The sequence below is a fragment of the Lutra lutra genome, chromosome 15, assembly GCF_902655055.1.
Source record: "Lutra lutra chromosome 15, mLutLut1.2, whole genome shotgun sequence".
Classification (NCBI taxonomy): domain Eukaryota; kingdom Metazoa; phylum Chordata; class Mammalia; order Carnivora; family Mustelidae; genus Lutra; species Lutra lutra.
In genome coordinates this window covers 19,601,158-19,617,141 of record NC_062292.1, presented here as the reverse complement: position 1 = coordinate 19,617,141, position 15,984 = coordinate 19,601,158, and the positions used below count along the sequence as shown (strand labels likewise).

The window sequence follows — 15,984 nt, the reverse complement described above, 5'->3', positions numbered from 1 at the left end:
CACAGGGCTCAGCCCAGAGTTCACGACGTGAGCGTATGTCCTGAGTTGGACGCTTAACCAACTGAGCCACTCAGGCGCCCCTTCAGGGAACATTTTTAAATGGGATGTCATTTATTAATGTTAAATAAAGATGGAATCTTGGTCTTATATTTACAAGTTCATCGAGCTAGGAGATGCTAGGAAGATGGAGGCAGGAAGGGAGAACAATGGAGGCATGCTCAGTGGCCAATGGTGGGGAAGGGACCAATAGTGAGCCGTCCAGAAGCAAGCATGAAAGAATATGTAACCAAAAAATAATTAGCTGAGACCCTTAAAAGGCAAAGATCAACATAAAACATCTAAACCAGAAGGAGTCCCCTCAAGGTGAAAGGACAGATGCTGTTGGGGAGACTGGGAGTTTGACTGAGAAACTAGCTAAGAGTGGTAAGGCTGCTTTCGGAAGCCTTCTAGGTGCTTCCATTGTCCCTGCTAGGCTATTTTCAGCATAGGAAATGTGCTTAAGAACTTTGGGGTGACACCTAAGAACTTTGGGGTGAGCGCTGTGAAATGTGTAAGCCTGATGATTCACAGACCTGTACCCCTGGGGCAAATAGTACATTATATGTTAACAAAAATAATTTAAAAAAAAAAAACTTTGAAGTGGTAAGTAATGGAAATACACAGTAGTGATCATCACTTGTTCCTTCAAGTGGCCTGAGGAAGAGGAAAGAGGGAATAATTGGGAGTGAGCACAGTGAGTCATGACCATCGACATGTCCAGTGTCGATGTCCAGAGTGGAGGCGGGGCAGGGGAGCAGAACAGAGCAGGCCGAGTGGCTCTTCTGTTGGCTATGAACAAGGCGCCACCACGATCCAGGGGGCAGGTTTGCCTTAAACTGGAGGGAAACAGATACATACCAACAGCAAGAGTCTCCCAGGGAATCTATAAGAAGAGAGAGACTGCTGGCCCAGATCTGGACACACTGAAGAGCTCTCCCTTCAGGGCCTGTGGACCTATTGGTAGAAAGTGCCTCCCTTTGGGGAGATCGAGTCTCTGCTCCCTCTCACCAAAGTGCAAACTTCCTAAGAAAGGGCTCTGGTGTCTCTACATGCAACGGAACCAGTGAATCGTGGTTCCGGCACCTGCTCTAGATCAGGACAAAGACGCTGAGAAGCAGGACCTCAGAGCTTGATTCTTACAGCCAGAGAGAGAAAAACCCCAACATGTCCCCTGCAATCGTCAGCGAGTGTGCTTTCATGCAGACTGGAATATGCATTCATGTATATTTTCATCTTTGGAACAGGTGGTTTGAAATGCAAATAAAGTAATAAGTGTCAGAGCCGTATCCTAGCAGTAGCTACTTTGCAAACGTTACCATGGCACCGATTCAACACTGTTCTTAGAGGCAGCCACACCTCAGCAAGGTTTTTCGAACCTGGGACAGCAAAGTTCAAAGGAACTAACAGACACAAACTGCGAAAGAGTCCCGAACCGATTCGGGATGTGAAGCTCGCCAGCACGACCGGCCTCGGGAGCCCCTCGAAACAGGGCCTGGTACTGAAAGGAGGAAAAAAGGGAGCGGACCATCTTCTAGAACACCTGGAATGTTATCCAAGCCTGGAGACAAAATGATGGTAATTATAACTGCTAACATTTGTTTTTAGCTGCTAACAGATTGCGCACAGATTGGGAAGGGCAAACTCCATTCTCCCACTACTCCAGTGCAAACTGTGCTTTACCAGTACTCACTAAATCCTAGCTGGGGGCGCTGGGTTCTACAGAGCTCTGCTTCTTTTTTTTTTTTTTTTTTTTTAAGATTTTATTTATTTGTTTGTCAGAGAGAGAGAGAGAGCAAGAGTGAGCACAGGCAGATAGAGTGGCAGGCAGAGAGGCAGAGGGAGAAGCAGGCTCCCCTCTGAGCAAGGAGCCCGATGTGGGACTCGATCCCAGGACTCCGGGATCACGACCTGAGCTGAAGGCAGCCGCTTAACCAACTGAGCCACCCAGGCGTCCCCAGATCTCTGCTTCTTACTGCTAGTAGACCTGCTCTACCAAAGGCATCATGCCTTTCCCAAACACGGCCAAAGATGGTGGGGGAAGGACGAGGTAGTAGGGACACAGGATGCTGGGGAGACAATTCTCAGCCAACCTGGCCTGTGAACCAACTAAGATTCCCTAAGTCTGGTCCTGGGCTCAACAGGGTATGCCCCTGCCTGGGTAGGGGCACAGTGAGTGGGCAGATAAGCAGAAGTGAAGGATACAAAAGAGTCTGTGATCATTGGCCAACTGATGATACAAATCACCGATTCTCTAAGAGTTCGAAGCTGACGGAGGTCTTTCCTTCTTCCCCCTCAGATGAAGGTGATCAAAGAAAAGTCTTTCAAAGACCCTCTGAAAAAGTGGAGGCTCCACCCATGGGGAACCACAGCTGACTGACAGTGAAAAGCCATTAGCAAGAATGAAACTCCAGAGCTCCCCCCCCCCCGCCACTCTGTGCCCTATAGAAGCCACCAGTCCTCAAGATCTCCTTAAAGACAGGAAGGATACATGCTTCCCAGCTAAAAGAGCAGACGGAGTACAAAGAGAAGAGTACTTAGAAAAACAGCTGGGACTTCCCATACTGCCTTTATTTTGAAAGATACAAAGACTTCTGCTTCCCATAAGGGTAAGTGTGGGACGATTAAGTGTAGTTAACTCCACCCATTCCATCCACCCTAAAACAGGCAGACAAAGGCCTCATGTTACGGTTTCTGGAATATTCCAGTCGAATCATGGGGGACTTGAAACTGCAGTCTGAGTAGTCCCTTGGATATAGGCTGTGCCACCCAACAGCAGACCACATCCAAGGCCCCAGATTCAAAAGCAAGTAGGACTCTGGGCTTGGTTTCAGCAAGTTCTGATATTCAGAGAGATCTGTCTGGTCTGATGGGTAAGGCTGAAAGAGGAGGAAATCCAGGGAGAAAGCAATGCCCAGGGTCAACCCGAGATGGTGTGAGGCTCCAGGTAATGGATTTGTTGCCAAAAGGAGAAGAAAAGAAAGTCTGGGACTCAGAGGAAAAGATAGGCAAGGGCTGGGAGGCCTCGGGGCACAAATCCAGTCACGCCAGCAAAATGCAGAACTGAGGAGGACACTGAGGTAAATGTCTGACCCGATGGACTAAATTGACAGGACAGAGATTAGGAGAAACCTGGAATTTGATGGGTTTGTGGCATCCAGAATTACTGCAGCGATATCAGCCATTAGGAAAATGGTGGCATGAGTAAATCACACTCCCTCTACAGCAGGACTGAGGCTCCTAAAGTATTTTCTGCCCAGGACAGGTTGGCAAAGGAGCGTTGCAGGTTTCAGTGGTACCAAATACAGCAGGGACAGAGGTGACTGGGGTTGAGGAAGAAAGAAGTTGATCCAAGTGCTTCCATATGAAAACTGTAATAAATACTCCTGAAATGACAAATTCAATTTTGGAAAGTGAGAAATATATTTTCTTTTGTTTTGTAATGGTCAGTTTATTTCTCTTTAATTTTCTGCTTTATCTGTGTTGTTGCCTGGACAAAGAGTTAAATGTAAAAGATAAAACCATACATACTAGAAAAAAATATGGGGAATACTTAACTCCTCTTTGATGGGGAAGTCTTTTCCAAATACAACAGTAAAAAATCTTAAGGGCAAAGATGAGACCATAGAAAAATGTAAAAATTGGTATAATTAAAAATGCCATCAGCATCATCAAATGGCTCCATAAACCAGGTAAAATACTTGCAAAAATTATGACAGCTAATATTCTTAATACAAAAAGAGTTCTTGTGGGACGCCTGGGTGGCTCAGTGGGTTAAAGCCTCTGCCTTCGGCTCCGGTCATGATCCCAGGGTCCTGGGATCGAGCCCCGCATCGGGCTCTCTGCTCGGTGGGAAGCCCGCTTCTCCCTCTCTCTCTCTGCCTGCCTCTCTGCCTACTTGTGATCTCTGTCAAATAAATAAATAAAATCTTTAAAAAACAAAAACAAAACAAACCAAAGACAGTCCTTGCAAATCAGTAAGGAAAACCTCAACAAAGTGCTGGTGGGATGGGGGGAGGGATCGGACATATTTCACAGAAGGATAAATACTACAGCCCAATGAGCATGTGAAAATGTGTTCAACCTCATGAGGAATTGAAAAGGTCCAAATTATAGCCAAAAAGGGATACGGATGCTCACTTCTCAAATGGGCGAAGGAGGATGAGATAGAATTGGGACACCATCCTAAGAAGCAATCTGACAAAGTCTGAGCTAATAATACAACTTTTAGTAATCTACATTAAAAGAAAAGAAAAACACAACTTTATTTCCAGAAATGCTCATCGAAGTATTATTTATAATAATAAAAAGAGGCACGAACCTGACTATTTGATTACATACTTGTTGCATAATAAAATACTAATTAGCCATGAATATTGCTTTTTGAAAAATTTTTAATAACATGGGGAAGTACTCATGACCTATACTAAGTGAGAAGCCAAGTATAAAACATGATTTTATTTCTGTTGTGCATAACAAACACGTAGCAAAAAGACTGGAGGGAAGAGACATGTTAACAGTTAGGGAACATAAACTGAGAGAAATCAGTATGAGTTTTTATTTTTCCCTTTATGTATTAGCATTTTTAAAAATATCGTACAAGAAATATATAATACTTGAATAATACAAAGTTATTTAAAAATGTTCTTGAAACTATATTAGAATGCCCTAGGTTGCTGCGTGGGAACAATGTAACTGAGTAATTTTTGTTTAAAGGAAAAAAATCATTACTTACAGACCTCATCTTTTGTGGTTTAACATCCCAGAAACTATTCACTTGAAATATCCTAAAGAACCATATGTGCTTTCCAGAATGGTAAAGTTTCCAAAATGTTCTAACAAGACCCACCCACTGGAAATAAAACCCTCAAATAGCAAAGTGTTCACTACCCAAAGAATACTCAAATGGCATTCCCAAGAGAAGTCTCCACCAGTAACCATGATCCTTTCCCCAAAAGGATAATTAGCTTCAATTTATTGCCACTGATCTGAAGAAACAGCTGATTTTAAATGCAAGCACATTCAAAACCTATGCAGAAATTAGATAATATCATTCAAGAAAGGGACAAAGGAAGAACATTACAAACAAAATTGCAAAACCCCTGCTTGTTTGTTTAGACTTTCAAAAACAAGAATTGTTTAGATAATCCCTGGATTTGTACTATCACTGCTGAGAGCTAATCTTTAGTGAGTTCTTAACATGAGTCAGGCACATCATAAAGCATTGTATATGTATCCCATTATTCACCCCTCAAGATAACCTTTTAGTGAGAGGTAGATACTATTCTTACCCTCACTTTACAGACAAGGAAGCTATGACTCCCAGACTTTAAACAACTTGCAGAAAGTCACTGAGCTGGTAAGGGGCAGAGCCCAGATTTGAAACAAGGCAGTCTTGTTTCCAGAACTTGCACTGTTAACCCATTTGCTGTGTTGTCTCACAATTTGTGAAACAGGTAAAGCTGCATTATGCCTTTCTTTTTCATCTCCTCCCCACACCCCAAGAATCTCAATGAACAAAGATGAATCTTGAGCTTCCTCATCTATGGCTATATATAACTATCTTTTAAAATCAGGGACGCCTGTGTGGCTCAGTTGGTTGAGCAGCTGCCTTCGGCTCAGGTCATGATCCCAGCGTCCTGGGATGGAGTCCCACATCGGGCTCCTTGCTTGGCGGGGAGCCTGCTTCTCCCTCTGCCTCTGCCTGCCACTCTGCCTGTGCTCGCTCTAGCTCCTCTCTCTCTGACAAATAAATAAATAAAATCTTTAAAAAAATAAAATAAAATAAAACAAAATCAAAGACGCTGGGGCGCCTGGGTGGCTCAGTGGGTTAAAGCCTCTGCCTTCGGCTTAGGTCGTGATCCTGATCCCAGGGTCCTGGGGTCGAGCCCCACATCCGGCTCCCTGCTCAGCCTCTACGGTTTTCCCTTAGAATCTAGCCAGGGAGAATCAGCAGGGAGCCTGCCTCCCTCTCTCTCGATCTGCCTGCCTCTGCTTACGTGTGTTCTCTGTCAAATAAATAAATAAATAAAATCTTTGAAAAAAAAAAATCAAAGATGCTATAGCTATTGTGCTACCTTCTTTAAAGAAAAGTATGGCTCAATAAATCAATGCATTTTCTTTAGTTTTTCCTGCACTGGTTTTACGTATAATTTCTTTTCCTTGTTTAGGGTTGCAGCTAGAAGACCATAAATCTAGCAATGGAACCCTTATATGAAGAATACCTAGCAAATCGTGGAACAATAGTAAAACCTTATTACTGGCTAAGCTTCTCTCTAGATTGTTCGAACTGTCCTTACCATATTCGGACAGGTGAAGAAGCAAGAGTTCCCTATACAGAATTTCATCAGATTTTTGGATTCCCTTATGGGCCAGTGCATCCTCAAACAAAGCACCTCACGTTTTATGAGCTAAAAACTTCTTCTGGAAGCCTGGTGCAAAAGGGCCATGCTAGCAGTTGCACTGAGAACAATACCCATCCAGAATCAATGCTATTCGAGATGAACGGTTATTTTGAGGCAGCCCGACACAAAAACAATGCTATCAGGCATATCATTCTGTATTCCAACAACTCTCCTTGTAATGAAGCCAACCACTGCTGCATCAGCAAAATGTACAATTTCTTAATAATGTATCCAGACGTTACTCTCAGCATTTACTTTGCTCAGCTCTACCATATTGAGGCCGAATTTCCTGCCTCGGCGTGGAACCGGGAGGCTCTCCGGAGCCTGGCCAGTTTATGGCCACAGGTCACCTTGAGCCCAATAAGTGGTGGAATTTGGCATTCTCTCCTCAACAGCTTTGTGAGCGGTGTCTCAGGACCCACTGTTTTCCAGCCCATTTTAACTGGGAGAGCACTGGCTGATAGGCACAATGCTTACGAAATCAACAGGATAACGGGAGTGAAACCTTATTTCACTGATGTTCTTCCCCAGACAAAAGAGAATCGGAACATAAAAGCTCAGGTGGCTTTAGAGAGCTACCCCTTCAACAAGGTCTTTCCTGGGCAGTATTTTCAAGTGACATATGGACAACCGCAACCCAATCTGACCCCAGACTTCAGAGTTCCCGTCGTTTTTGTGTTGGTGCCTTTCAGAGACCTACCACCAATCCATGTGCGTCAAAACGCACACAAACCCAGGATTATTGTGAGGCACTTAAATATGCCTCAAATGTCATTCCCGGACACCAAGGACCCCAGAAGGCCTCCCATGGGAATGCCAGTGGAGAGAGTGGAAATCACGGAGCGGGTTGCAAGTACCAAAGAAGCAGATGAAAAGAAGAAGAAAGGGAAAAAATAAAATCTATATTTCTACAACGTGAGACCAAACAACTACGAGAGGACAAATTCAATAGCAAAGAAAAATCTCGATACTTTCTCTCTTGGGTCTGATCCAAAATGGGAGATGAATTGATACACTAAAAGCAAAACCTGAAATATTTGCCATCTCAACTGCTATAAAGCTACCCAACTTTACCATAATCCAAGATGTTTTCATAAGCAACTTGACCTCTCTCCTTTATTTTGAAAGTGACAGTATCAAAATGGAGCCATTAGTACCTTATTAATACTTTGGTGTGGAAAAGAAGACGTCATTATTCTAGTCTACCCACACCATCTTTCTACCGAAAAAGGCCATGGACTAAACAGCTTCCTAAATTGGTTTTAGTATAAAAATTTACTGTAAAATTGGAAAACAGCCTGAAGTTACTGACATTAAGTGCTGTCTCTGCAAAAGCAAACCAGTGATTTTCCATTAATTGTTAATCACGAACTGAAGACTTTAGGCAGCGCATTTTTTTCCTAAAGTGGTTCAAAATAGTTTTTTATGAAAAAAAAAAAAAACAACTCTTTTGCTGATTGATCATATATAGCTGCAAAAATTGATTTTTTGAAACCTAGTCACCTGCTCAATGTTGATTTTTCCCAGCTCAGATCTCTGCTTCCTGATCAGACAACAGAGGCAGGATGATACACGAGACCCTGCAAAGGCTCCTTCCATCACACACCGTGTAAAATCCAAGCTGCTCTTACTGGCTGTGAAGGCTCCTTCTCCACCTTCCAGCTGCCCAATCTCATCGCAAGATTGTAAGTTCCTACTGGTCAGGCACCTCCCTCTCCCTCTATGGTTTTCCCTTAGAATCTAGCCAAGTATCCAGGCAAAATGCAGGTTGCAAGGTTGTGAATCTACATCTCAATAATGTTACCAATCACTGCTTTCCAACACTCCATACTCATTCCAACAAAGAGCTCGCTTAACCATCCTGCAACGGACATCATTTTTTTGTTAGCATCCATTCCCCCTTCTTCTGATATAGCGCCACAATGCATAATTTGTTTTACTTCCTTTTTCTCTAACCTCTTCTCTTTTCAGCAGTGTATATCTATACCGTCTCTTAAAATCTTGCTCGAAACACACTTCTAGGAAGTGCTCCTTGAATAACCATCTGAGCATGTACATTAAAACACTTTCCGTTTAATTCACTCATTAATGCGGCCTCACTTTCCTCTTAGAAATACGTAAAAACATATTACGAGAAAAATGTATATCCATTTGTAACTGGCTACCAAATTTTTTCTTTTTTTTTTTTTTAAAGATATGCTTATTTTTAGAGAGAGAGCATGCCTGGTGGGGAGGGGCAGAGGGAGAGAGAATCTCAAACAGACTCCCCACTGAGCATGGACCTCCCGCCCCCCACCCAATGTGGGCTCCACCTCTCAACCCGGAGATCATGACCTGAGCTAAAATCAAGAGTCAGATGATCAGGGCGCCTGGGTGGCTCAGTGGGTTAAGCCTCTGCCTTCGGCTCAGGTCATGATCTCAGGGTCCTGGGATCGAGGCCCACATCGGGCTCTCTGCTCAGCGGGGAGCCTGCTTTCTCCTCTCTCTCTCTATGCCTGCCTCTCTGCATACTTGTGATCTCTCTCTCTGTTTCAAATAAATAAATAAAATCTTTAAAAAAAAAAAGTCAGATGATCAACCAACAGAGCCACCCAAGCACCCCAAATTTTTTCTTAAGTATGTAAAATTAATGCTAAGCTAATAAGATAGCTATGCCATTAAAAAAGGCTTAAAGCTGGGACACCTGGGTGGCTCAGTTGGTTAAGCCGCTGCCTTCGGCTCAGGTCATGATCCCAGCGTCCTGGGATCGAGTCCCACATCGGGCTCCTTGTTCTGTGGGGAGCCTGCTTCTCCCTCTGCTTCTGCCTGCCACTCTGCCTGTGCTCGCTCTCTCTCTCTCTCTCTCTCTCTGACAAATAAATAAATAAAATCTTTAAAAAAAAAAAAAGCTTAAAGCAGATGGGGTAACTGGGTGATGGGCATTGGGGAGAGTATATGTTATAATGAGAACTGGACATTGTATAAGACTGATGAATCACAGACCTGTATCCCTGAAGCCAATAATACATTATATGTTAATTAATTGAATTTAAATTTTAAAAAGGAAAAGGTTTTTTTTTTTATTTTTAAAAATAAAAATAGGGGCGTCTGGGTGGCTCAATGGGTTAAGCCTCTGCCTTCAGCTTGGGTCATGATCTCAGGGTTCTGGGATCGAGCCCCGCGTCGGGCTCTCTGCTCAGCAGGGAGCCTGCTTCCCCTCTCTCTCTGCCTGCCTCTCTGCCTACTTGTGATCTCTCTTTCTGTCAAATAAATAAATAAAATCTTTAAAAAAAATAAAGAGAAATTAAAAGCTTAAAGCACATAGTAGTACTCCATGTCAAAGGAGGAAGAGGAGGAGGAGAAGGAAAAGGAAATAAAAATGTTTAGAATAGAAATTTCTATTGTGATTAAAATAAACATCATTAAAATTTTTAAAAGAATATTCTATTGTTGGGGCGCCTGGGTGGCTCAGTGGGTTAGGCCGCTGCCTTCGGCTCAGGTCATGATCTCAGAGTCCTGGGATCGAGCCCCACGTCGGGCTCTCTGCTCAGCAGGGAGCCTGCTTCCTCCTCTCTCTCTGCCTGCCTCTCTGCCTGCTTGTGATCTCTCTGTCAAATAAATAAATAAAATCTTAAAAAAAAAAAGAATATTCTATTGTTAATGTGAAAATTTTTATAGAATTATTGGAATATAATTATGTTGTAGTATATAGTAATTATTATTTTATAAAGTACTCAAGTTTATTATAAGATTATGAAATCATCTGTCTACAATTTGGGATATAGAGTCAAAAAAAAAAAAAGACTCAGTGTGACAAATTCAGCTTCTCTATCCAGGTGGGCAACTGAGCTAAGAGCATCGGCAAATCTGAAGGGTTTGGGGAACTGGCTCTGAAGCCTCTTGTCAGGCTGGCTGGTCATGTCCTGCGGCAGTTGGGAAGGACCTGCCCCCCTTACAGGCCTCTCAAAAAAAAGGGAAAAAGCAGATTCAAATAGTTGCCATGAACTCTATCTACAAAGCAGTCAAAAGACATAACAATCGGGCTACAAAGCATTCAGTTAAAAACAAAGTCTGAAGGGGAGCCTGGGTGGCTCAGTCAGCTAAGATCCAACTTGTGATCTCAGCTCAGGCCATGATTTCAGGGTTCTGAAATCAAATCATCTGAGTTGGGCTCCATACTCAGCACAGAGTCTGCTTGGGTTCTCTCTCTCTCTCTCTCTCCCTCTGGCCTTCCTCCCACTCACACTCTCTCCTGCTCTGTCTAAAAAAATAAATAAATCTTTAGAAGAAACATTTAAAAAAAAATGTAGTCTGAAATCTGAGATGAATTTGTATTTCAATAGTATATAACAAAGGGAGAAATGTTGCCTGAACTATAGGACAGGAAAGTATTTTTTGGCAGTTAAATTTTTGTACTAGTTAGATATGTCTGGTGCTAGGAAGAATGTCACTGACAGGTCATGAGTCCTGGCCAGTATAGTCAAGCTTTCAAGAGACTGTTAAGAGAGCATAAAGATATAGGGCCCTAGGCATGTAGCCTCTCTTTCCCCTTTGGTAAAACAAGAGATACAGACAAGCTAATACATAAGGTCCTTTCAGCTCTATCCATACTAAGATGGCTTGGATCAGAAGAATAGATCCACAGAGCAAGTGTTCACAGTGCAGTGGTTACACTTCTTAATCACCACACAAGGGATTCCTGGTCATGTTGGGCTGGTCTGGGGACTTAGGGAAGCATCAAAGTTGGAACGTTCCACCTCTCTTTAGCACACTGGCGTTACAGATAGTGAAGAATTATCACTGCTCCCACACTTAGGGAAACTCCAGTAAAGAAAACACAAGCCAGGGGCACCTGGGTGGCTCAGTGGGTTAAAGCCTCTGCCTTCGGCCCAGGTCATGATCCCAGGGTCCTGGGATCAAGCCCCACATCGGGCTCTCTGCTCAGCAGGGAGCCTGCTTCTCTTCCTCTCTCTTTGCCTACTTGTGATCTCTGTCTGTCAAATAAATAAATAAAATCTTAAAAAAAAAAAAAGAAAACACAAGCCAATAAATTAAGCAGCTAGTGGTGGGTGATTTAAAGGAGGAAGGGGGCTATATCCCAAGAAACCGATGAGAAAGGGGAACGTTACCTTTATGGAACTACCAGGTTTGGCTCTTAGTCTGTAGGCTCAGCTACCTGCTTAGTCAGTACAGAGAGTGAATCTATCTATCTGTATCTATCTGTAATGAATCAGGGCAGACCTTGATTAGTTAAGCTCCCAAGATAGACATGTAAAAACAGAAGGCTAATGTACTGATTTCCAGTGAGACTTACAACGGGATATGCAACCAGATAATTCAAGCAGTCTCGTCTATACAGCCTCTCCATGCAGAGACGCTACCTGAGAAGCCAAGTTATTTATTTTTTTAAGGTTGCTTTGTGGATTAGGGGAGTTCATTATTTGAAGCAAATGTTTACTGCCATCACTGCTTACCAGCGGCTTACCAGGGACACTGTGCCTGAAACAGTGGGCTCTGCCCAAGGACCCCAACCCCCAGACAGTGTTTAAGGGGGCCAAGACTGTAAGAGACCACAGAAACCTTTATAAACAACTCCTGTCATGACTGGTACAAATTCTCTATAGATGTTAATGTTTTATCAAGCTACCATCTAATCCTGTTGGCTTGGGAGCAAATCCTAAGTGTTACTATGTAACAGTAGTTTTTTGATTCAAAGCACATGAAATCCAAAACGTTTAGCTCAAACAATATCATGTTATGCATCTTATTTCCAAAGGTTTTAAAGAAAGCTGCATGGTAACTTACACTAATTAAGAATAATATTATTACTGCCTAACATTTAGTGAGAACTGTATGTCAGGCACTTTTCTAAACAATTACATGTATTAACTCATTTAACGCTCCCAATAATCCCATGAGGTAGGTATTACTAAAATATCTATTTTCTTTTTTTAAAGACTTTTTTTTTCTTTTTAGATTTTATTTATTTATTTGACAGACAAAGATCACAAGAAGGCAGAGAGGCAGGCAGGGGGGGGGTGGGAAGCAGGCTCCCGGCGGAGCAGAGAGCCCAATGTGGGGCTCCATCCCAGGACCCCAGGATCATGACCTGAGCCGAAGGCAGAGGCTTTAACCCACTGAGCCACCCAGGCGCCCCTAAATATCTATTTTCACATAAGGAAATTGCACCACAGAAAGCTCATGGAGTAAAGGCTGAGCTAAGGGCAAACCCAGGAGCTCTAGCTCCAGAATCCCTGTTCTTAATCACTACACTTTAATGGCTCTCAAAATAGCAATAATATGGACTTAGTACAAAGCCTGGGATCAATATCCATTTTTAACCACACTGAGGCCTTTCTGTAGTTCTGCTCAGACTATTGTATCAATAGGCATCCTAGAGACTATGGGAGCTAGGGAGGCTGGGTGGGCTGGGCTGGAGAACTTCAGAAGCTCTAGATCCCAGAGTCTGAGCACCCTCCCCATCCCCAACTCTTGTTTTAGCTGGAGCCTCAGACCAAATATACATCCTAAGATTACCTTGACTTGATGTCTCTCTCAGGGATGTAGCAAATCAGAGACCTAAGGCAATGGAACATCACTTTATTACTCTATTTAGTTAATTAAATGGAATTGGTGCCTCAAAAAATTAAAAAGAGAGTTATGTGATCCAGCAATTCTTCTTCTGAGTATATAACCAAAAGAAATGAAAATGGGGTCTTAGGTATTTGTATAGCCATATTCAGGGCACCTGGGTGGCTCAGTGGGTTAGGCCGCTGCCTTCGGCTCAGGTCATGATCTCAGGGTCCTGGGATCGAGTCCCGCATCGGGCTCTCTGCTCAGCAGGGAGCCTGCTTCCCTCTCTCTCTCTCTGCCTGCCTCTCTGCCTACTTGTGATCTCTGTCTGTCAAATAAATAAATAAAATCTTTAAAAAAAAAACATATTCATAGCAGCATTATTAATAAGAGCCATAAGTAATCCAAGTGTCCATCAATAGATGAATGGATAGAGAGAATGTCGAATATACATACAATGGAATACTACTCAGCCTTGAAAAGGAACAACGTCCTGACACAGTTGTTGTGAATGAATCTTGAAGAAATCAAATTAAGTGAAATAAGCCAGCCACAAAAATGAACAAAGTACTGTATGAATCCACTAATATGTGATCCCTAGAGCTATCAAATTTATAGAGACAGTAAGATGGCTATCATTCAGAACTGGGGAGAGGAGTGGGAAATGGGGAGTTATTGTTTAATGGGTACAGGGTCCAGATCTGTAAGATAAAAAAGGTCTGGATATGGATAGTGGTAATGGTTGTACAATAATGTGAACATAATATTACTTAGAGGTACACTTAAAAATGGTCAGACAGTAAATTGTTATGTGCATTTTGCTACAACTTTAAAAAAGTTAAGTGGAATTATTCATCAACACCTACTGATCTCTTCATGTACCAAAAAAAGGTGACATCTTCTGTGACAGACTAAATATTAGGTAACAGGCTCTATGTCTAGTCTCAAAATACTGAGATAAGGTGGGACAAGACCTGAAAAACAAATGTCTTTTAAAAAATCATTACAGGGGCGCCTGGGTGGCTCAGTGGGTTAAGCTGCTGCCTTCGGCTCAGGTCATGATCTCAGAGTCCTGGGATCGAGCCCCGCATCGGGCTCTCTGCTCGGCAGGGAGCCTGCTTCCTCCTCTCTCTCTGCCTGCCTCTCTGCCTACTTGTGATCTCTCTGTCAAATAAATAAATAAAATATTTTAAAAAAAAAAAATAAAAAATAATAAAAAAAAAATAAAAAAATAAAAAATCATTACAATAATAAGATTTTTTAAGTTCACAGTTTAGAGTTCATTTCAAGCTATTGAAAACCTTGGTATAGGTTTATTGGGACCTTGATACCTAGTTATATCCTTATTTTTAACACAAAGGTAAGCAGCACAGTTGGGAATAGTGAGAAAGACCTACTGAAAGCAGAGAGTGGTGATTAAAAGCACAAGATTTGGAATCTGACATACCTAATTACCATACCAGTCTGCTACTCACTGAGCATCAGTGGCTGAGTTACCTAATCTCTCTCAGTCTTAGTTTCTTGATCCATAAAATGGACACACTAACTTCTAAGTCCTAGAGCTACTCTGATAATTATTATTTTTTTTTTAAAGATTTTATTTATTTGACAGAGAGAGAGAGATCACAAGTAGGCAGAGAGGCAGGCAGAGAGAGGAGGAAGCAGGCTCACTGCTGAGCAGAGAGCCTGACGCGGGGCTCGATCCCAGGACCCTGAGATCATGACCTGAGCCGAAGGCAGAGGCTTAACCCACTGAGCCACCCAGGCGCCCTGCTACTCTGATAATTAAATAAAGTAAAAAGATTATTTACCACGTCTAACACAAAACAAACATCAAGCAGTCACTATTATTAATAAAATATTAGTAGAATAAGGATAGACAGTAGAAAAAGTAGGAATTGCAGGATCTTTCAAATTCTATCAAAACCATAAATTTTATTTTCTATAAGAAGTAACAATATATTACTAGGATTTGTAACAATCATGTTAGGGGAAGGAAAAAAGTTTGATTTTAATATTTTGCTTAAAGCAACAAGAGAAGCAATAAGTCCATGGTCATGCAAGATATTAAAATAATTGTAAGAAAATATTTTGTGCAACTCTTTGCAAAAAAACTGGCAATCTAGATAGAATGCATGATTTATTATGAAAATATAAATTCTAAAATCGACTCAAAAAGAGAGAAGAACCAAACAAGTCAATAACCACAGAATAGAGAGATGATCAAAGATCTAACCCTAAAAATATGAGCAAGTCCAGATAATTTTGCAAGCATATTTTATAACTCTCAAAGAAAAAAGAGCATAGTAATTTTCTAATCATATTTTTCCAGAGCATAGAAAAGAAGGCAGAAATCTTCTCAACTCATCTTACAAAGCTATACTAATTCTAATATCAAAATTGAATAGAGATGGCAAAGAATACTATGGGGCAATCTCACTTACACGTATTGATTCTGAAATCACGTAAACAAAATATAAACTAATCGAAACTATCAAGTAATTAACCACAACTATCAAGTCACCACAATCTATTCTAGAAATGTGGGAATGGTTCAATGCAAAAATATATATATAGATAGGGGCACCTGGGTGATCAGTCAGTTAAGCATCTGCCTTCTGCTCAGGTCATGATCTCAGGGTCCTGGGATCAAGCCTGTACGGAGCTCCCACATTAGGCTCCTTGCGGGGAATCTACTTCTCCCTCTCCCTCTGCCCCTCCCCAACTTCCCCCATGCTTGCTCTCTCTCTCTCTCAAATAAAATCTTTAAAAAATATATATATATAGTATATATGTATACACACATATATGAATATATGTATATATTCATTACATTTAATTAAAAGATAAAAAGTAATACTGTTTTTGTTACTAGGTCCCTCAAAAAAAGCATTTGACAATTCCAGCAGTCATTCCTAAATATCCTAAAACAATAGGAAATATAAACTGGTAAAATACCAATATCATTTCCATTAAAATAGAAACAAAGAAG

At 41.7% G+C, this 15,984-nt stretch overlaps 2 protein-coding genes across 3 annotated transcripts in view; one reads left to right on the top strand and one right to left on the bottom strand.

The window, feature by feature from the left end:
- The window catches only part of RGL1 (ral guanine nucleotide dissociation stimulator like 1), a 255,851-nt gene that overhangs the window by 235,707 nt on the left and 4,160 nt on the right, over positions 1-15,984 (bottom strand). The gene's annotated exons all lie outside the window — the stretch shown is intronic.
- Positions 1,410-8,569, top strand: APOBEC4 (apolipoprotein B mRNA editing enzyme catalytic polypeptide like 4). The gene is made up of 3 exons (XM_047704130.1): positions 1,410-1,614; positions 2,336-2,645; positions 6,207-8,569. The coding sequence occupies exon 3, from the start codon at positions 6,237-6,239 to the stop codon at positions 7,335-7,337; it is 1,101 nt and encodes a 366-aa protein (XP_047560086.1). The 5' UTR covers positions 1,410-1,614; positions 2,336-2,645; positions 6,207-6,236; the 3' UTR covers positions 7,338-8,569.

Excerpts from the sequence above, each read along its gene's own strand:
- APOBEC4 (XM_047704130.1), top strand. The coding sequence starts at position 6,237 with ATGGAACCCTTATATGAAGAATACCTAGCAAATCGTGGAACAATAGTA.